At 40.5% G+C, this 23,036-nt stretch overlaps 1 protein-coding gene across 6 annotated transcripts in view; it reads left to right on the top strand.

Annotated features, from left to right (window-relative positions):
- The window catches only part of GRID1 (glutamate ionotropic receptor delta type subunit 1), a 696,635-nt gene that overhangs the window by 643,549 nt on the left and 30,050 nt on the right, over positions 1-23,036 (top strand). For all 6 annotated transcript variants that reach the window (XM_083439934.1, XM_083439933.1, XM_083439935.1 and 3 more), the window contains exons 13-14: positions 6,457-6,652; positions 22,865-23,031. In XM_083439934.1, coding sequence (XP_083296060.1) covers positions 6,457-6,652; positions 22,865-23,031 — 363 coding nt within the window. The remainder of the gene's footprint in view (positions 1-6,456; positions 6,653-22,864; positions 23,032-23,036) is intronic.

The following is a 23,036-nucleotide window of genomic DNA, read 5'->3' as shown; positions in this document are numbered from 1 at the left end:
ATGCTTTAGACAAGTCAGAACACAAACCCAAACTTTGGCTCAGATATGTTGACGACACCTTTGTAATTTGGCCACACGGGAAGGAAAAACTGGATAGCTTCCTCACACATCTCAACAGCCTACACCCCAAAATACAATTCACTATGGAAATAGAAGCCAACAACCAACTTCCCTTCCTTGACGTCCTAATCTACAAAAAACCTGATGGCTCCCTAGGACACACTATCTACCGGAAAAAAACACACACCAACCGCTACTTACATGCACAATCACACCACCACCCTGCACAAATAAACTCCGTAGCCAAGACTCTCATCTCCAGAACCAAACGCCTGGCTGACGAAGACCACTTGACAACTGAGTTACAGAATCTCTCAAATGTGTTAATTGCCAATGGATACCAGCAAAACAGGGTTACGAAGCTAATCCAAAAAGAAACACCCCCCAAAAACCAAGACACAGAAGAAAACAATGGCATAGCCCTCCTTCCTTATATCAAGGGCACTACAGATAAAATTAGCAAAATCCTCCATAAACACAATATCAAAACAGCCTTTTGCACCAACCAAAAAATAGCCAATATCCTCAGAAACCCCAAGGATAAAATTCAGTTGGAAAACCAAGGGGTCTATGAAATACCCTGCAAAGTCTGCCCAGCCACGTACATTGGACAAACAAACAGACGAATAAATGCACGGATCGCAGAACACAAGAATGCCGTCAAAAAAGAAGAAAAAACTTCCTCTCTTTTCCAACACATGAAAGAAACAGGACACGAAATTAATTTTGCAGATTCCAAATTGCTCTTTAACATGGAACATCACCACAAGAGAATAATCATGGAAGCCATCGAGATAGAGAAACACCCTCACAACATGAACAAGCGTGACGACACATCCCGCTTGCCAGACATCTGGAAATTAGCCCTCCCCACAAAATCTGACACCAGATCCAGAGGCACACAGAACGCCATCACCAATCAACCACACCAGACCCAAACCCAGACCCTCTCCACAGATAAATTACAGACACCATCCAGTAGCCAAACCAGGGTGGCACCTCCGGATGCTGCACCCCCCTGCAATCCCTACACAGATCTGGCTGGCACAGGCCACAAAACCACAGCTCGCCCCTATACACGAAGCCAAGCCAGAGCACAACCAAGTGCAGTACAGCCATCTTCTCAGAAAAACTCTTCACAAAGTTCAAGAGTTCAAGACACGAAGGCTTTAGCAACTAATCCACACCTAATGACCCACCTAAGTGGGATTCAGGAAATCACTCAAGAAATCACTCAAGATATCCCTCAAGTAATTAAGGAACAAAAGAAGAAAAGGCACACTAGCCTGGGAACCTCCTCTCTGCCCAGAACATTGGAGGCTATACACCACACCTCCTCAACAGTATTTATAGGAACTCAAACACTGAGATCCTGCTCTGTTCCAGTAACAAGAAGCCGAAAGCACCAGCCTGAAGATGACGAGTGAGACCTCGTCGAAACGTCGCCTAGACACCCCAACTTTTACACGGGAAGACACCCGAGGACACCAAAACCTGCATTCCTGTACCCGTGAAAATCTACGAAAGCATATATATATATATATATATATATATATATGCTATTTAAAAATGGTTTAGTATTGGTTCTCAGCTGCCTTAAGAAAACTGTATTTTGAAAGATGGGATGGAAATCTCTGAAATAAATGAAAAATATATTCCTTAATTTTTACTAGTGGAATGGTGTATATTTTCTCCCCTGATACCTCAAAATTTCAAAATGATTCCCCCTTCCTGTTTCTTCAACAATTGTTGTCAGTAGAAGACCTTAACTGGCTCTTGTCAAGAACTCTCAGCATCCTATGAAGTAACTATAAAGTGATCTAACTACTAATAAATTTGGGGTAGTTACTCCAGATCAAAAATTATTTTGAAATGAATGAGTGAGGAAGAATTTCAAGACACCAGTTCCTTAATTTCTTAAAAGAATAGTAAATCTTCAGGACTGGATAGGTTTGGTGTAGAATATTATAAACAATATTCAGAAAATCCTACTCCACACTTACTAGAGTTATTTAACAATGTTATTTTCAAAAGAACAGATCCTAGGGACCTGGAGGCAATCAAAATTAAATCTAATTTCTAAACCAAACAAATATACTAAGCAGCTTGATTCCCAGTGGCCATTCATATTATTTAATATAGATTATAAGATTTTTTTTTACTACAATTCAAGTAAATAGACTAAAGATGAGTAAACCTCATTATACTGACCTGGACTAGTCTAGTTTTCTAATGCATAGCTTCTAGCAGACCCCAGCAGTATGTGCCTGAATGTTATTTTTTTTATTGCAAAAAAGAAAAACTATTTTTAAAGCCTTTGTTTGTGTAGAAAATACTTTTCTTTGGCAAGTAATTTCAAACATGAAACTTGGACTAAAATTAATTAAACTTATTTACCAGCACTATACATCTAATATTAGGAAAAAATGGCTATGGTTCCAAATTTCTAAACATTATCTAGAGTTACTAAGGATGAATGTCCCCTCTCCCCTTTACTATTCTTGCTTTGGAAGTTTTGGCAGTAGCATTAAGAGCTAACATTAATATCAAAGGACCTATCACAAAAGGTGCTAAATAAATAAATACAAGTTTATAGTGCTGTCCTTATTATTATTATTATTTATTGAATTTATATGCCACGGTTCATTATAAGACCACAAGGTGGTTTACAACATAGAACACAAATGTCACTAAACAACATAGTATCTGTATAACATACAAATCAAGACAATGATATAAATACAGGTATAATAAAAAACTTACATAACCCTATAGATTCCAACAATGGCAAATGCGTATTTTTTTTTAAAGGGGGGAGGAGAAAATCAGCAGCAGGGTATCTGATATACTGAACAGTGTAGGAATATAAAATTTTCTTAATCCTAGGCACCCACAGGAAATGGGAGACCCCACAAGCTTCAGCTGGTAGCTTTGCTTTCCCCTCCCAGTCACTCATGCATTTACAGATGACATGGTTATATATGCTGCCTGGCCCATCCAATGCAGCTCCTTCTTTAAAAACAAGAATGGGGAAAGTAACAGAAAGGAGCAGGTTTACAAATGAATTATAGTAAATCTAATATATTTAATAACATCCTTCCTAAAATACAAAGTGGGACGCGGGTGGCGCTGTGGGTTAAACCACAGAGCCTGGGACTTGCCGATCAGAAGGTCAGCAGTTCGAATCCCCGCGATGGGGTGAGCTCCTGTTGTTCGGTCCCTGCTCCTGCCAACCTAGCAGTTCAAAAGCGCGTCAAAGTGCAAGTAGATAAATAGGTACCTCTCCGGCAGGAAGGTAAACGGTGTTTCCGTGTGCTGCTCTGGTTCGCCAGAAGCGGCTTAGTCATGCTGGCCACATGACCCGGAAGCTGTACGCCGGCTCCCTTGGCCAATAAAGTGAGATGAGCGCCGCAACCCCAGAGTCATCCGCGACTGGACCTAATGGTCAGGGGTCCCTTTACCTTTCCCTTTAAAATACAAAGTAACACAAAACAATAATTAAAAGTACTCAATAGTCCAAAACAATTTTGGTACTTGGGGGTTAGTATACCCTCAAATCAAAACAATCTTTATCAAGCCAATTGACTCTACCCTACTCTAATGGAAAAAGATGTTAAAAGTTGACAAAAACGACCTCTCAGTTTTAGGGGAAATAACAGCAATTAAAATGCATTCTTTATTGAGAATGCTATACCCTTTTCAGGAGTTACCTGTTTCCAATAAAACCTACTATTGGCAAAAGATAACAGAATGTTATATATTTGGAGCAAGGGAGAGATCACAAACAAAGAAAGAATTATCTATACGAACCAGTCTCTAAATGATGTCTCTTAGTTTGCACTATAGGGGGATGGATGATTTAATATTGGCAGGGGGATGCCAGTGACCTGTTTTGTTTTGTTTTCGCTCTGCTACTTGGTAAAGGAGATGTTAGGTCTGTGGTGCTCTATGATTAATAATGATCACCCAATGTGATCATTTTAAAAAGCCCTTTCAAGTCGACACAACTGAGAGCTATCAAGTGACAAGCAATCAAATGATGTACAACTATGAGTGATCCAATCTCTTGTTGGAAAACACTTTGCGGGGGAGGGGAATCTTAATTTACCAGCCAGATGAAGATGGTTGAAACGTTCCCTCTTGGTCTGGCTGCTAAAAAAGCCTATGAATAAATATTAATAAAGGGAAGGAAATTACCATTTCAAATATGCTGGATGAAAGTGATAGCTCTGGTGTTCTGTGGCAGTTATATATTAATTTAGCAGTGGCTGTCACAGCAATAATTCAGAGCACTTTCATATTTAGGTTCAGCTGCGTAATTCATTTTGATCTCCCACATTCATCAAAGCATTGTTTTTGTTTATGTTGATATCATGAAGCACAGAGAGAAGAGTACGGAAGAGGAGATTCACCCCCTGAAAGCATCTCTATCCCATATGCCTGTTACAGCAAGATGCTGTTTTGCTCTAATTGTATGTAATTAATGAACAATAATCAGAAAGATGTCTTCACTGTGAAATCATGATTTAGTTTTATTTTCTCCTATCATGTATAATTCATTAATCTCAGTACGCATTGTACACTTGTGCCAATGCTGAATGCAGAAGAGAGCGTTTAGTAACTACTGTTGAAGCTCAGCATGCCTCTTAAGAATTTCTTCAGCACATTTCCAGTGTATTCCCTTACCATTCATTAAGTACTACTCATTAAGTACCTGCATTTGTAAATGCAAGGGAGGCCAGCTCAATCTCAGTTCCAAATAAGATGCCTCCAGACTGGCAGAATATATTGTCAAAGTGAGTTAATCAGGTGCTACAAAAAGCAAAGACTCAATTGGCTGCTAAAGGCAGGTCAGAGAGTGGAAGTCTAAGAATGACAAATACTAGTAACAGGGCCACCCCTCTGGGAATTCATTAACTTTGAAAGAGAACCATAGGGAAGGTAAACTGATTAGGAGATACCTGTTGATAGCTGAGATATGTGTGTCCATTGAGCACTCTGATATACATAAAACAATACAGTGGTACCTTGGGTTAAGTATTTAATTTGTTCCGGAGGTCCATACTTAACCTGAAACTGTTCTTAAACTGAAGCACCACTTTAGCTAATGGGGCCTCCCACTGCCGCCGTGCCGCCGGAGCACAATTTCTGTTCTCATCCTGAAGCAAAGTTCTTAACCTGAAGCACTATTTCTGGGTTAGCGGAGTATATAACCTGAAGCGTATGTAACCCGAGGTACCACTGTACATATCTTTCAGCATCAGCGGATGATGAAGTGGAAGAAAGACTAATGCAAAATTAGCCAATTGCAGCAGAAGAGAAAATGCTAGCTAAAAGGAAGTGTGAATGTCTGCACAGATTGAAGCACATTTATACATCCCTAGCTGGAAGTTCCTTTTACTCATGAGTAGTCCACCACAGGGTAGTGGGAATCCCACTCTAGTTGACAAATAAGTGGGTGGTGGTAAGGAGACAGCGTAATTAATAGGACCAGACACCCACTGCTAGTGGGCTACCTTTACTGGATTGGTACCATCCAGCACAATCACCTTTTGCTACACTGATGTGGATGAAGAAAAACGGAACGCAAAATTATGGCGTGGGGGAATCATCATGGAATCATTGTTTAAAAATATGATGGTCTTATATTGTTGTGCTTATCGGCAGCAGCGAAGGCTTACTTGTGGTTAGTCATACTGGGATGCATGTATTGAAGTTTTTAAGAAATAACAGGTTTTATCCAGTTGGTGTCCTTGCACAACTGAAAATGCTTTTGATCAACTGGAAGGGATCCTTTAACAGGGGGAGGGGTGTAACCCTCTTTTAAAAAAAAACAGTTTCAGGAGACACAGGGGACTGCAGGGAAGAGGGGGAGATGCAAAAAAACCCTTCCCTCCTCTTTACATACATCTCTGCTGGAGCAATAGTACTAAGAGGAGGAATTCTAGTCTCGTCTAATGAAATTAACAATTATTAGAAGCTGTTTTCCTTAAACTGACAGCCAAATAATCGGTATCGATGCATTTCTGCAATGCACACATGTTCTATGACTACACTTATAGGATTTTCTTCCTTCTGCAAGATCTATTGTGTTATTTGTCATGTTAGATTTTTAGGGGAAATACTGAATTTCAGGCTAAAAAAATCTTAAAACCTCAAGTCCCATGAAAGGAGCCATAGGGTGGCTTGTTCTTCACATCCTCCCCTCTCCCCCCACTCTGCTGCCATGATCAATCTTGTTTTCCTTTTCCAAGCTGCTTTTAAGTTCCTAAAACAACCAGGAGATCAAAGAAGTGCCGTTTGACCCAAGACATCTTTTGCTTCCTTCAGATTGAGAAATGAAATATTGATGTTGCCCCGCATTTCACAAACATTTGAACTCTTCTTCCATTTCAGAACATTCCAGGATCTTTCCAAACAAATGGATGTATCCTATGGTACTGTCCGGGATTCTGCGGTTTATGAATACTTCAAAGCAAAAGGAACAAACCCTCTGGAGCAAGACAGCACCTTTGCTGAGTTGTGGAAGACTATCAGCAAGAATAATGGAGCTGATAACTGCGTGGCAAATCCCTCTGAAGGCATCCGGAAGGTAAGAATGTGGGCATCATTAATTTACCTATAGGTGGTTTGTGTTTAATATTTTCATGGAGGATAAATCCGTTTGCTGTTCCGTAAAAGCAATGAACTAGCATTAAGAATTTTTAAATAGATTCAAAAAGAAACCATCTAAACCGCAGTGATTACATTGCCATTTATTCTTCCCAAGAAAGCTGCAAATCTGTTTGGAACGAGATTGGTGTGATTTTTTTGTATTCTCTCCTCACCCCACCCCCTTCTGAACTGAAGCTTGCACTTAGGTGACAATCAAAATCATATTGCCTTTGATGAACCCTCAGCAGCAGTCCAGGCTGAATGGCTATTGTTCTAATCCATTAAAACTTTCATTACATCCCCTGTATTGTGAATTTCTGATTCCTACCGTTTTCTTTCATATCAGCGAGGGTGTTAGTCCTTGTCATTTTATGTACTGAGTCAGTTGCTAAGCCAGTGGTTTACATTCAAGGTCTGGTGCTTGGAATTTTGGTGTAAAGATTTGCATCCCACCAAATATGGCTTCACAGAACCTTTGTGTGTGGAAATAATTGGGTGGATACTCAGCTAAGTTCCAGCTGCCAAATGAAAGTTTTCCTGGGGGCAAGACAAAGACAACCCCTTTCCATTTTTGTGGGTGGGGTGTTGGATCTGTCCTGCTTCATCTGTTCTCCCCCCAGAGCTTGCTACACAGCACTCTGGAGAGAAGAGGTTCCTTTTGCTCAGTTCTTTGCTTTTTAAAACAGGATTCACCTTGCTGAGCTGAAGCTTGGAAGATGAACATACTGTGGGTTTGGCTACACCTAGCTGGTACTCAGCTGAGCAATGCAGCTGCCACAGCAGAACTGTTTTTTATTTTATTTTTAAAATATGCTGCGCAGTAAGGGAATAAGAGGCTAATTGCCCTGAGACCTGCGGGCATAGAGCAATATACTAATTTAAGTCACCATCATTATCATCGTGGGACCAGGGCTTTGACTGGCCTGCTCAGTCTACTACCAACCTATGCAGAACATGGTGTAGCAAGGATTGTGCATCTTCACTGATACCATAGTATGTATTTGGATGTGTATCTCAACTCCTGTCTTGGTCCATATTGTTTCATGCAACTGGGTTTGCAGTTAGGCCGCATTGTATAGCTGCTTCGGGTGTCCCAACTTCCAAGTCAAATGTCATTATGCATTCACCCATCCGTACAACTTTTGTTTTGGAGGTGTAATTCCACTCAGTCATGCATTCCTTCCCCCATAGATTGGTTAGATTGGTCTCAATCAGGGCCAGGGCGTTTTCAGTACTGGCCCTGACTTGATGGAACACTCTTTCACAAGATACTAGGGCCCTGCGGGACTTGACATTTTTCCGCAGGGCCTGCAAGACAAAGCTGTTCCGCCTGGCCTTTGGTTTGGACTCAGTCTGACCCTTATTTTTCCCTCCCCTTATGGTTTTGATCTATGGGCTACTATTAAAATGAGGCTGCATTTAAATTGTATTTTAACCTGTATTTTAAATTGGGGTTTTCCCCTCTTTCTTCCACCCCCCATTAAGTTTTTATTGTGATTTTACTGGCGTAAGCCATCCTGAGCCCGGCTCTGGTCGGGGAGGGCGGGGTATAAATAACTTCTTCTTCTTCTTCTTCTTCTTCTTCTTCTTCTTCTTCTTCTATCTCCTCTACCATATACGCTCATATAATTTATAATTTTAAATGCCTTCAAACCTTTGTTGCTGTTGCCAGATTCAAGTGGCTGTTATTGGGTTCAACGATCAGAGGTGACTGGAAACCTCATACTGAACCCTGTACTCTCGTTGCATTATTCATTTTAAGTGTCAGCTCAAAGCTGGCACATTTTGTCTGTATGCCACAAGGCAAAGGGATGTGTTCAGACTAGAGCAACAATAGAGGAACCATCTGACTTCTAGCCCTGTGGCAACTTGGAGACCCTTGTTATATGTGTACTTCCTAGTTTCTCCTTTGCCGTATATAAGAATTAATGGAGGATAGATGCCATTGGAAGAGTACTTGGTAGAACTAGACAACAAATGTAGGGAATGTGGCACAAGTGCAAAATAGTGAAAACATCTTAGCCGCACCATGGCATCACTCTTCCCTTGTGCTAATGTCTCTTCTGCTAAAATTTCAGTAATTTTCTGGAAATACTCCCACCCCCACCCCCGAGCAATTGAATTTAACCTCTAGCACCGCATGCTATAAGAGCAAAAATTCTGCGGAAATCAACAGGACAAAGAAATGCAACCTAACGCTGCCTTTCTCTCCCCCGCCTCACCTCCTCTCGAAAGCCTGATTGTCACATTCATTTTTTGATGTTGAAAAGTTGCTACAATGTGACTTTCACCTTTTATTTCCATGTGATAATCTCTCCTGAATGTGCCCCCAACTTGCTGAGATCAGAGATTTGCCATGTCTTTGGGAAGCCACGGAAAGCTGTCATTCTGCGGGGCACAGCAAAGCGCAGAGCTCCTCACACTGTGTGCCTTCAAAAGAAATTTCTCCACATGAAAATCACAGGCAAAAGTCACATTGTAGGGAATTTACCATATCAAGGGTGAGTGTGAGAACTAAAGCACGCTCCGCGATTATATTGCATTAATGTAGGCTCACCAAAAATAAATGAAAAATGCAATTTGTGTATAAGGTTTAGATTCCAGTGTGGATGCTTCTACTCAAAATGCAGGTAGATGGTAGGCAATATAAAGCTCTCTAAGGATGTCCTTTCCTCTGTTTTCTTGCTTTCAGTATCTGTAGGCATTATGCTCCGCATAATTATAGGAGCAGTGAGATTATTTAGTTTAAGGAGAAAGCCCTTAACATTTGCCTGACAGCTATGCAGAGCTGGTGTCAGAGGTCAGCATTGCTAGGCATTGAATTATTATTATTATTATTATTATTATTATTATTATTATTATTATTATTATTCCCATTGCCTGTCCCTAGAATCTACTGGTCCTGTTGCTTCTCCTCCTTGCTGTTCAGGGCTGTTCACTTTCAGAGTGAGCAAGGAAGAAAAGAAGCAATGAGAACATGAGAAAAGCCTACAGGATCAGGCCAATGGTCTATGTAATCCGGCAAGGTGTTCTCACAGTGGTCAGCAAGGTTCCTGCAGGAAGCCCAGAAGAGGACTCTCCCTTCCCGCAGTTACCAGCAACTGTAATCAGGAACAGTAATCTCAGTATGACTTGCCCTCTTGCTATTTTTGGCAGGTGGTTTCATATGGGCACTGGGGGGAAGGCAAGTAAATGGGCAGCAGTAACAGCAGCAAGGGAGACAAGATGGGCCTATTCAGAGAGGACAGCCTGCTGAAAACTTCTTGCCCAAGGGACCCCCAAAACTTGAGATTTCCACTGCTGCTTTCCTTCATAATTCCCAAATGCCAAATAGAGAAATTTAAGAAATGGAATCCATACTGCACAACTTGGAGAGTCCTGAAGTGTTTGAACAAGAGAAGCCCTCAAGGAATTATCTTTCATTCATATTCTCCCCCTCCCCACACACAGAGACAGAGAGCACTTGGGACTTGTTCATTGATGAAGTTGTCAAAATTGTTAGGCTCCTTCCAAAATACAGAGAAGTTTGAAATTTCATGTATTGTCCTCTAACACATCTTACTTACTAAAAAATTCTGAGAATTGAACACACTTACTTCCTGCTTGACCCAAATTTGGGTCCCCAGCCCAGCTGTTGTTGCACTGCAACTCCCATCATTCCTGACTACTGGTCCTGCTAGCTAGGGTTGATGGGAGTTGTAGTCCAACAACAGATGGGGACCCAAGTTTGAGAAACACTGGATCATTAAATCCTCTGAATTAGTCAATTGTTTGTCCCATGTACCAAAGGTAAATGTTGGCATCACTTTTCACTTCAGGTTTTCCCTCTAAATACGAATGGGCAGAAATTACATCAGTGACTAACACTCTTTTCATTTTTATGGGGGGAGGGGGATGATGAAAAGTCAAAACCCAGACCACCTGTTTATGTTGTTTAAAAGATTTTGATGGGCAGAAAACAGAGGTAAATATCTGACACATCCCAAAAGTACTGCTATTCTTCTAAAGCCCTGTGACTTCAGTTGTGTTTGAGCAGCTATATCGATCTAACATCAGGGATTTTAAAAATGTAATACCCCCTAGGCAGTCATTCCCAGTCTTATCCATCACACATCTCACTCCATCCATGATAATGCTTCTCTGTGCTATAGCTGTCATTGTCCTATTGGAAAAATATATATATATCTATTTCTACAGTAAGAGACTTTTGCAAGATCACCTTACTTCAATTTTTAAAAATGGGATATACAACAGTAGCACAGTTAACATTTCCTTCACCTTTTTGTCACTTTTCCATAAACATCAGTTTAGAAAAAGTGAACACTCACACAACGGGGGTGGGGGTGGGAATCAATAAAAGTTGAACAAACAAACAAACGGCTGGGCAATGAGCCATCACCAGCGTTGTACTAAGATACCTCTCATGTCACTTACTACTTCCCATGAAATTGAAGTGACCCTTCGTTCATTTCTTCAGCCCCCCATAATTGGGCACAACCCCCGCATTGAGTCTAAAGATGTACCAACCTGCCTTAGAGAAATTTAAACAGTTTTATCAAAACTTTTGCTTTTTCTCAATATCTCTCAGATGTGATTAACTTTAAATTTTGCTTTGGGTGAAATATGGGCGTCAACTGGGGGAGATGTGAGCCCACTGAAACCTCTTTTGGCTTTCCTGTTAATGTCTCTGCTGGTTTGCCTGCAAAACGCCATAAATCCCATTCATTTTGGGCAAAACGCAGTGGCAACCGTAGTCTCCTCCCTGTTCAGAAGTGGGAAATAACTCCGGTATAGTAGACTAGATGGTGCAGCGACTCAATGTCTAGCGTTCCTTATCTCGTGGTAATCATTTGCTGGCTGTCAGACAGGGAATGGCATGTGATTGGAGCCATGAGCTTATGCGGAGAAATCTTCCCCTGTGAGTGAAGGAGGAGCACATGACACATCACATGTCAGTTAAATCAAATTGAGATGCACATCCTTCACATGTCATAGCCCTGAAGTGGAAGGCTTTGTCCTTGGGTTCTGCTTGGGAGAGTGAGTATGTAATGTATGTCTTGTGCTACTGAACGTGTTCTGCATCATGAATTTGATTCTTGCACCATTGAACTTGGTTAGAAGCTTCCATTGACTTTAATGAGCTTTAGATCATGCCCTGATACTCACATGCCCCCTGATTAGTTCACTTGCTGTCTGCTTTGCCATCTTCAGCCTAGGGGTATTGTTTTAATTAGCTGTGGTCTTTCTGGGTCAGGTGCATTAGTTTCAGACTTTTCAGCTCATTTTCTCATTACTGAACCCTTGGTATGTGTGGTTTTTTTGCCTCTGAAGCTACCGAAATAGGAGAAAGAATGAAGCTGGCTTTGCTCGAATGTCCTGAACTGCAAAAGCCATGCTGAAGCAGCATAATGCACATCTGCTTAGGAGCCTTATGGAAAAGATCTAGATTACACGCTGCCTTAAGGTGCAAAAATGTCACTGGCAGCTCAGACATATACCCCAAAACGGCTAAAAGCTATAAGTGTATGGAATCAGGGTTTGGCATGCATTGCCCTAGCTAAACAGGAACTTTTGTTTTTGATTCCTCAGTCCTATTCTTCAAGGACTGAATATACCGCCCGCCCCCCCTTTCGTGGCAAACAGCTGGTAATAGGATTACAGTTTCTTTTACAGAACTGCACACATACAGCCTCAGATGCTATGTATACCCTTTGTTGGGTGCAAAGAGTTCAGCTGCAATCTTCATATGCATATGTCACCATTTAACATCCATCTATTATGTCGGATGCTGAATGCATGCATAAGAATATAAAGATACATATTTTATAACCTATTGCATAAACACCCATTTATTATGGATAGATTTATTTAACATTCATGTTTCAATGTCACACGGGCAAACTGGTTGAATACCAATGCATTCCATTTTGGGATTCACTGTAGAATTGGAAAGTTATTTAAATGTATATTATAATATTGTCAAATTAAGTCTGATTCTTAATTTTCTGGCACAAATTGCTTTTTAAAATTGCATAACTCAGTCTTCTTAGCCCCAAAGCTTGAACGGCAGTGTAGTTCCATTCTAATACCTGGCTGACTTAGGTGCCCCATGATTAAACCCTGGCATAAGCCAGGCTTAATGTTTAATAACATTTTCAAATAAAATATAATGCTCATATTATATTTTCTTCACGGCTCACTGAGCGCTTTGGTTAAAACAGACAAGTTGTTTGTGTCAAATACAATGCCTAGACATTATATATATTTTCAAACATAAATTAGCATTAGCAAATGGAAGCAACAGGGGAAATGTTTCCATGGATGGAAACTTGACATGCCATTGGACTTCAGTGGAGACTAATCTGAAATGTTAACTATAAAAAGCAAGATTTCTTATATTTCCATTGGACAAAGCTGCTTGCAATGAACTGCCATTTTCTTAAAGGCATGGGAAGGCGGTAAAGACCTAAAAGTTGTCGTACGAATCCAATCCCCACACTTTACCTGTTAATTGGACACAAGACAGCCATCAGTGTGAAAAGGCATTCATATTAGAAAAGTAAATATCTGCCAAAAAAAAAAAAAAAAATCATGCACAGACAAATGGGAAGGAAGCACCTTTCATGCCATTTCTACCAGGGACTTGTGAAATTACATCGGATAATAGAAGGAAAAGGCATGAAATGCCACCTTATAAAATAAAATTACTTGACAATGAGAAACGAAGAAAAATTCCACACTCATCTCAGTGACAATTTGCAGGGCTGGCCAAAGGCGTTTTGCTTCCTGCTCCCTTGACGCATGCAGAAGTCGACTAGCTCAGCAGTTCAATCTTTCTTCCATTTAGGAGATAGGGCAGCATCTTCCACCATAGCTGAAGGCAGCGGTTATGGGGCACACTTCGCTTTGTCCTCAGGTCCACTCCCTACTTCCAGAATCTGCCACCTGACACAGTTGCCTCATTCTGCCTAATCACAAGACTGACCTAAACAGTTTGCACATGATCGCTAATTCATGTGCTTTCTGTTGTCCTTTTAAAATGTCACTGTTGTTCCGATGTCATAATCCACTACTTTATCTCTCAGACTCATAACATTCAGTTTCCTTAGCAGCTTTGTGAAATGAACTTTACAAAATATGTTTTTGGAAGCTTTAGGTAAATTTGAGCAATATGTTGTTGTTTTTTCAGGTAATCTAGCAGGTTTAAAAGGTTTTGCCTCATTGTATAAGCCTTGCAACTTCAAGTTTGCCTTGGTAGGTGCTTTAGAATTTGTTTGGTTGTCTGAATCGTCTTACTATAGGAGAGGGTAGAGTTCCCTCCACAACCCAGTGCAGTTTTTAGGGTGGGCATACAGGTGAAGCCCGCAGATATACTGAGGAACACCTTTAGAGAGAATAGAGCTGATGTTTTTGTATTGAAAAAGGACGTAAGCATATGTGAGCCACAAGGTTCCTGATTTAAATACTGCTTTAATCAGATGCTCACTAGGGAAGTCTTAGGCAAGCCACTACCTTTTAGCCTTGGCTCCCCATCTGCAATACAGAGGTAATAACAAGGTTGTTATAGGAATTACAGACATAATCTATGGGGAAATATTCTATATAATTGCTATTTAGTACTTATTTTAAATAGTCATAATTACTGTACTAGAGCTAATTCTTTAGTTTACGCATGAGTTCAAAAATATTAGTGTGAAATCTAGCTGATACAATTGTTCAGCATCATTCCCCCCCCCCCCCCAATAAAGAGAAATTCAAGGGTTTTGGGGATTTCACCCATCATTCAGTTGAAAGGAGTTAAGAAGTAGCAAATTTATTTAGTACCTTTCTCTTTGGGGGTGGGGCTCTTAGATGCCAATATCTCGCAAATCCAGCACTTTCCCCAGGAGGTTCCATATTTTGTATGGATTTAAGCAGCAAATTTGCTTCTTGACTTCCAAGTAATTTTGTTTTATAAATTACTGCTTCAGCCTTAAGTATTTGAGGTGGCATTTTATGCCTTTTGATGTCATTTCAGAAATTTCTAGCGGGAACTATATGAAATATGCTTTCTTCCCATTTATCTGACGTTTTTATCAATAAAACACCCCTTCCCTTTCCCCCCTTTGCACATTAGGCTGTCTACCTGTCACACCCAATCCAACAGTAACATGCAGGCACACATTTGATCAAAAGGTGATAATTTGCAGAATCTAAAATATAAATACCTAAGAACTTTCAATTTCAAAGCGGGGGAATGAGAACGTCTTCTTCATGCCTACCACACTGCTAACTGAGGAAAGAGAGGTGTTTTCTCTGCGTGTCTGAAAAATTGACATAGGGGACATGAGAAACCCTTATTTGATTCCCTCCCCCTCTTTCTTTTTTCTTTTCCTTTCTCCTCCTGCGATGAGGCTACATTTTAATATTTTAATGTTTCAATATTTTAATATTTTAATGTTGTATTTTAATTTTGTTTTAAAGTTGTATTCATTCAACTTGTTTTTATTATTGCTTGTTAGCTGCCCTGAGCCCAGCCTTGGCTGGGGAGGGTGGGGTATAAATAATAATAATAATAATAATAATAATAATAATAATGGGGTGTGAACAGGATTTTCTGGGCCCAATATGCTGTGAATTGGGCTCTTGGCTACACTTGCTGAAAAAAATGCACATAAAATTTGCATGCATATGTCATATGCAAATTTGAACCCTCTTTTGCAGGATATAGCCATAGAAGGAGGAATAAAATGGCTACTTGTAATCATATTTTGCTTCCTTTAAACAGAGTGATGCATCATTAGACTATAAAGGGACTTTTTCTGGGTCTCCCCTCTACTCCTGAAAAGTAGTACAGCTCCAGTGCTTAAACCAATCTTCATCTGGCCTAATTATCACATTTTTGGATGCATGAGACCCACTTGTGTTCAACTGAGCTCCCAGTTTGCTGTGCACAAAGGATCCTCTCGCCACGAACCCCATTAAACACACAGATACTTATTTTTGAATAGACATGTATACCAGTGCCCTGTAAGCTAACCATACAGTGAGTTTTTAATAAGTGTCTGGCGTTGTCTAAGCATCTTTGCATATATATTTTTTCAAATTTTGGAGTGAAGGGGTGGGTGACATCCAATTGGGGGGGGGGAGCACACACACTTTTAGGGAGTGTCGGATCTCAAACCGTAGAGATTCCAAGAAACAGAAAAAGATAAATAAAAATACAGGGGTGAGGAATACTGCACTGTTTATGACCTCAGGAATTCTTGTCTCCTGGTATCCAAACACCTCACTTGTCAATCACAGTTCTGACTTCACTCTGGCAAAAAGCACTGAAAGGCAGGAACCGCCATATTGGTTCATCTGCCAGCACATTTTGGTTCTTAACTTCCTTTACAGGAGACCAATCAGCTTATTTTAAAAAATAAATGAAATCCCATAGTCTGATGCTTCTGCTGTCTGTAGACTTGGTACATCTGCAGCCCCATACCCCCTCTCAACAGACCTGTCCTAATCCCTTATTGACTAAGATGTTTACTGAAACTTTATGACTTCTGTCTAAGTTCCTTGAATGTTTTACCTAGAGACGTAGCTATGAATTTCATTCCAGATGTTGTTCTTGTGACATTTTGGTAGAGCAGTAGTAAAGACATCTAAAATTATGGTCGCAATCTTCTGTTTAATGTTAAAGTGGCAGAGGATAGTTGAAAATGATCTGTTTTTATGGTGCAGGCCAGAGTCCTTTATAAGCTAAAACCTTCGTTATTGATATTGAAGGGGCCAGTAAGCTTAATGGCTGCAATCCAGCACAGAGTTAGGCGCACTTAAACCTGTGGATTTAAAGGGGCTTAACTGTGTTTATTGTGCTGGATTGTGGTCTATTTTGTTTCTCTGCCATTTTCTCCATGCAGCCTTCAGTACCGCAGTGCTTCCTTGTTTTGAGACTCAGACTGGAAAGCTTCTGAGAACAAAAGGGAGACATTCCGCCTAGGACACATTCAGCTTGTACGGCAGAGGCTGGAAGAGCAGTATTCTTCTCCAGGCATTGGCTTGTAATGGAAATGGAATGCCTGTGGATGATAATATTTCCCCAAGCACCTATGGTGCAAATAGGAGGCATACTGTAGATAGGGACTATCATTCCTGTCAGCAGATTGCCGGCTCAAGAGAGCCGGTGACAGTAAAAACCCTGAAGCAAGAGACAGATACAAAATAGATGAAGTAAACATGTCTGGTGCAACCTTGTCTCTCAGGTTACATTTGCTCCTGGTTTTGTCTCTATTTAGAAATAACACAACTAAAGCCATGCTATGCTAGTCGTTCATAGGCAGGACTGGGCCTATTTATCACCCAAAGCTATAGGTGGCCAAATTCTAGGACACCACTGGCAGACTAAGAAGGGTTTGTGGCACATCTGGATAGGAGTAGCACGGTCTATTCCACAGGTGGTGGGCATGTCCCCAAATAAAAAAAATTGGGACATGATCTATGAAGAACTAAAAAGAATGCCAAAACACACATTTTTAAAGAAACCTGAAGCTTTCATATTAGGCATTCTAATGATAAGCATCCCAAATGAAAATAAAAGAATGTTTCTTTACGTGACAACAGCGGCTAGAATGCTAATACAGTGGTACCTCTGGTTACAAACTTAATTCATTCCGGAGGTCCGTTCTTAACCTGAAACTGTTCTTAACCTGAGGTACCACTTTAGCTAATGGGGCTGCCATGCTGCCACCGCACGATTTCTGTTCTTCTCCTGGGGCAAAGTTTTTAACCCAAGGTACTACTTCCGGGTTAGCGGAGTCTATAACGCGAAGTGTTTGTAACCTGAGGGGTTTGTAACCCGAGGTATCACTGTAGTACCTCATTGTGAGTCCGCCCCGTTTAGCATCCATTTCATGGAACATCCACAGCAAACCTGGAAGTACCGAAACGGGTTACTTCCAGGTTTGCTGCTCGCGCATGCGCTGAAGCTCAAAATCGCTCACGTACGTGTGCAGAGCAGCGCTTTGTTGAGCGTCCCTTTCATCGAGTGTCCGGGGCTCCGGAACGGATCCCAGACTCAAAACAATGTATCACTGTACTGGAAAAGTGAGTTAATACCAACAAAAGACGAGTGGCAATTAAAGTTGTGCGAGTCCCTTGAACTAGCCAAAATGATAGAGCTAATAAGAGATCACTCAGGCAACAAGGTAAAAAAGGAATGGGATTGCTTTAAAAACTACCTGACAAAATATGGTTCCAAAGCAATACTTGGTTGTGATTAATCTCACAGATATCTACTTGACTAATTCTTTATCATTTTTTTATTCTTTATCATTTTTCTTTTTCTTTTCTTTTTCTATTTTTACTTTTATGTATTTTTTATTTTTATTTTTGAATATTTGGATGTAATGCTTAATTCGTGCTTTCTCTGTAATTTTTAAAAATGCAATAATGATAATAATGATGTTAATGATGATGATGATGATGATAATAATAATAGTAATAATAAGAATAATAATATTGGAGTAGGATGGACTACAGCCTGTATTCGCCTCTCCTCTGCTGTGTTGCCGTTTGTTCTCTGGCACAGTACGCTAGGGGCAAAACCACAGTGAGATGCAGAGGGCTGCATACACGCTGTAAAAGTGCAATGGTATCTCTTAGACTGCGGATCTGGCAAATATCACATTTGCCCAAAGGGAGATGTGATAGTCGCCAGAGGGAAGGGCTGTAAGTCCAATGGTGGAGCATCTGCTTTGTATGAAAAAGGCCCCAGGTTTCATCCCTGGTTTCTCCAGGGAGGGCTGAGAATATTCCTTGTTTTGAAAAAGCCAGTCAGTGTGGTCAGTAATGTGCTAGATGTACCAAGGCTTCCAGCGTTCCTAAAGCTTTGGACAACGGTGGACACTTTTGCCCAGGTCTTCTCATTTCAGCCAGAACTCAGTCTCGGGACCTCTCAGGTGGGCGCCATTACCATTATAAGAAAACAAGGGAGGCGTTCATGCTGAGTTCTGGCACGTCTTTTTCTAGAACAACAGTACTGCTATTGTCTGTTCCTCACAACTTTATCAGTATTAGCCACTCTTGTCAGGTTCAGAGGATATAGCTGTGGAAACCTTGACCATTTTGCTCAGGGAAGGAAGCAGTATGCCACCTTCTTCCTGCAACAAGTTGTCCCAGTTCCAGATGTGTTTCAGATCCATCAGGCTGGGGTGGCAAGGAAGACATGCAGGCACTGATGATCAGCTATAAAGGCTCATTGGCTTAGCAGGGAGGCTTCAGATGACCACCCTGATATTACATTGTTTTGATGGTGCATTCATGTTTATGCCATTAGCAATTATCTTGTCACAATTCCATGCACAAACATAGAATTAAATGGAAGTATATATACTGGAAGTCATATGTACTGCATCAAGACTGAACAGTTTTCATTCTGGGTTTGCTTTTGGGACTCCTGGTCTGGCCTTCTTGTTCCCTCTGTGATATTTAACAAGGACCACCTTTGATTCAGTAGGTGTTTCAAGACCAAATCCTTGACAGCTTTAAAGGCTAAGAACCTGATTTTGTTTTCAACATTCTGTCATTTCTTCACTCCTCACTTTTATCTTTTGAAATGCCATCAAAGTGTTCAGCAAATATTTGTGACCAAACATCTTTAAGGGAAGGTAGTCTAATTACCGTTTGCCTAGATCTCTAAAACAAAGTTGGCTAATCCTTAGTTCACCCCCCCTTTTTTTTTCCCTGCTTCCCTTTAAGATCCTAACAATTTTGGTAGTGCCAGCTAGCAGGGTGTGGTGGGGAGAAGACATAGTGCTGGGGTGGGCATCCTAAAGCAGATTCAAATACCCCCTCCTCAGTCATCAGATCTATCATTTGATGAGCAGAAAGGGGTTAATAAACCCTCCCCCTCAGCTAATCTGCATGGTTCTAAGTATGTGTGCATGCACAAGAGTTTGGGGTGGCCACACCCACCCCTGGAATGAGGGACCTGGAGGGTTGACCAAGGGTCAATGACTGAAAAAAGACTTACTGTTGGTTAAAGGTGGAAGATGATAAACCGCTGGAATGGGATTTTCCTATACAGGGGTGGGGGGAGAGAGAGAGGGAGGGAGGTGGCAAAGATATTCTGGTTTTATATTGGTTTTTACTGATATGGTTTTTCGCCAATGAATTTTAGAAATATTGGTTCTGTGTGTGAATGGACTGACAGTTCTCTTTTGGAGTCTTCTGACGCATTGCACAGAACTACATTTCCCAGACTTTCTTGGGGAGAGGAGATTAAATGATTAAATCATAGTAAGAGCCAATCTGAACATTATGGTAAAGACAGGTGCTGTGCATCTGGTTCCCCCTCTGCAATGACTAATAGAACCTGTCTCGTAGATAGGTCAAATTTCTGTGCTTGCCTGACATCAGCAAGCGGAAGCAAGGAGATGCCTTGTGCTGTGTGACGTCGGGACATTGTGTGGCTTCTAACATTGTGTGTTAAAGAGACTGATTCATATAGCAGCAGTTTTAGCACTTGGCATTTGATTACAATAACAACTAATTTGGTCCCCAATTCCTGATGTAAATTTGCAGAACCATATGCAAGAGAGAAAAAAACACCCAAAAGAAAAAGAAACATCCATATGCCTTTTTTTGCAGGGGGGAGGGCGGGTGTTCTTATTTAATTACACATTCAAAATTATTGCTTCCCTGAACCTGATGAGAAAACAGAAATGATCTAAACTTCCTTTTAATAGCTTGGGAGCCTGCATTTATGATTACTCATTTATTTGCATTAAATTCACCAGCCCATCTGTTCCACTGTGCTTTGTACATTCACTGGAGACTTAAAAACATATTACTTAAATGTATTAGGAAGTCAATGATTACTTTAACCAAGCAAAGCGATCGGGTTTCTTCTCCCTGAATTCCCATCCAGAGACATTTCTTACATCTTATGTTAACGAAAATGATTTACATTCCTCATGCGCACAGCATGCAGTCACTGTTTGGAATCCCAATTAGAGCTGACATTTGCGGACGAGAGATGTGTAGGTGTGTACTAATATAAGTAAATATTAGCCACAAGTGAAACTCGTGGGAGAATTTGGTTCCTTTAGCCTACGATGTCACAAGAGAAAAGCTTCCTTAGAATAACTAAACTTCTGATAGTTGAAGCACACTACTCTTTTCTGAAATAAAATGAGGCTTGTTTCATTCTTTCACCCAAAAAGGTTTACTTTGTAACAGGAAAAAAGCACACCACAAAATTTAATGAAGAATTAAAGAGCGTTATTGAATCTATTAACGAAGTGTAAATATAAAACATTTACACTTCCCGCACCTTCCAGGTAGTGATAGGTGAACTAGCCTTGGCTCAATTCCAAATTGGCTTGGCATTCTTAGATGGTATTTTGAAGGAGTTGGGGGGGGGGTGCGTGTGTGAGGATGCAGGAAGCTTGCTTATTTTCAGAAAGCTCCCTCTCAGCTTATAATGATGGATTTCAGATATGGATGGTAGTCAGCCGCCACATCTCTGCGGAAAAGCAATTGGGAGAATTGACCCAAATAATAAAACTGACCCCAAACAGGCTTGTAAGTTTTAGTTTCACTTGCTATTTTCAAATAGCATCTCTATTTTCAGTAAGTTTTCAACTCACCCTCAAAATCTTGGGTTTTCCCCACCCCAAATTACAGTAAAGCCCACTAAGCCTGGTTTTTAAGGCTCCAGGAAACTCTGCTGCCCCTGTAGGATAAGCCTTCAGAATCAGGGAGTTATCTGAACCAAAGGAGTCCCTTTATATATGCTCTGCAAGGACTCCTCCTACCCCATATGATAGGCAAGAATGATGCCCTAGCACCAATCCCAGATCTAAGGTTAGTTGCATGGGCAGAGGGAAGGCTTACAATAAGGAAGCTCATCCATCTACTCCCATGATTTGGTTTTGTGTCTGAACTAGCCATCACATACTTACAAGATCCTTCACTTAATTATCAGGACACTTAAACAGTTCTTGCAAGTCACTCAAATGTAGAAGGTATGGGTGGGGGGCATACCCTTTTTTTTAACATTATCCTGGAAGGTTGTGGCTCTAATCTCTCCCTTGTAGTGGCTACTTTTATTCAAGCTGGCTAGACATAATTGGTTTGATAAAACGGTCATTAGGGCCACTTTCGATACACAAACTAGATGTCTTTGACAATACATGATTTGCTCTGTCTTTCACTTACTGTGTTACTGTTTCACACAAAGAGAGATTTGGGCAAGTCATCCCAAATTTCTTTCAAAAACACATTGATTTATGAATATGACATTGATATGGAATTTTCCCCAAATTCTTGAGGTGAATTTTAGGAGTCCTTCTGCATTGGAATTTTACCTAAACCACATTACGTTGTGAGGCTCTCCCCCCACCCCAATTGAAATTTGAAGCAGTTTTGAACTGAGAGTTCTGCTTAGCTTAAACATAGATTGGAAATTCAGGAGAAGTTAAAAGAATGTTGATCTTGGGAAATTTCTTACAGCATTTTTTTTGGGGGGGGGGGAGTTCATATACAGGTATGTTACCACTAAATGTTACACATATAGTGAAAATAGAGGTGAATTTGAGAAGACCTGGGTCTGGCAAAATGTATTTGGTGATTTTAAAGCATTCTTAAAATGTATATATGCCACTACTGTGGCCTGTGTTTCGTAAGCTCAAAAATGGAAAACGAACGAGGTCCCAACTAAAGAAGAATGACAACTTAAGCTGACAGAATATGCACAACTTGCAGACTTAACATATAGAATAAGAGAACAAGGAGAACATATGTTTGGAGAAATATGGAAAGCATTTATTGAATATATAGGGGGAAATTGTGTACACTTGAAAACATTGGCAGCAGTAATATAAATACAACAGTGTAAATAAGTTTTGATGGATGTAATAATGGAATACTGAATGGTTTAGTTTTTGTAAAATATGCAGGGATTTATGATATGCAAAATGAACCAATAAGAAGGGAAGTCACTGGTATTTTAAAGATGTTTAAATGAGTACTCTAAATTGTAAAACAGAAGATAAAGAAATTACATTAAAATGAGTAAAAAAGAATTCTCTGTTCAAAAACTGATAGCTTTTGAAAGAGAATGATAACATTCTATCAAAGTTAAAGATGTGTCTGAAAGTTTTGTCCCTTGTTTTTACAGGCAAAGAAAGGCAACTACGCATTCTTGTGGGACGTTGCAGTAGTGGAGTACGCGGCATTGACGGACGATGAGTGCTCCGTGACAGTCATTGGAAACAGCATCAGCAGCAAAGGATATGGGATAGCGCTCCAGCATGGCAGTCCATACAGGGATCTCTTCTCCCAAAGGTAAT

This window comes from Podarcis tiliguerta (genome assembly GCF_965153285.1).
Source record: "Podarcis tiliguerta genome assembly, chromosome: 5".
Lineage (NCBI taxonomy): Eukaryota > Metazoa > Chordata > Lepidosauria > Squamata > Lacertidae > Podarcis > Podarcis tiliguerta.
This window is presented reverse-complemented; position numbering and strand designations above follow the sequence as displayed.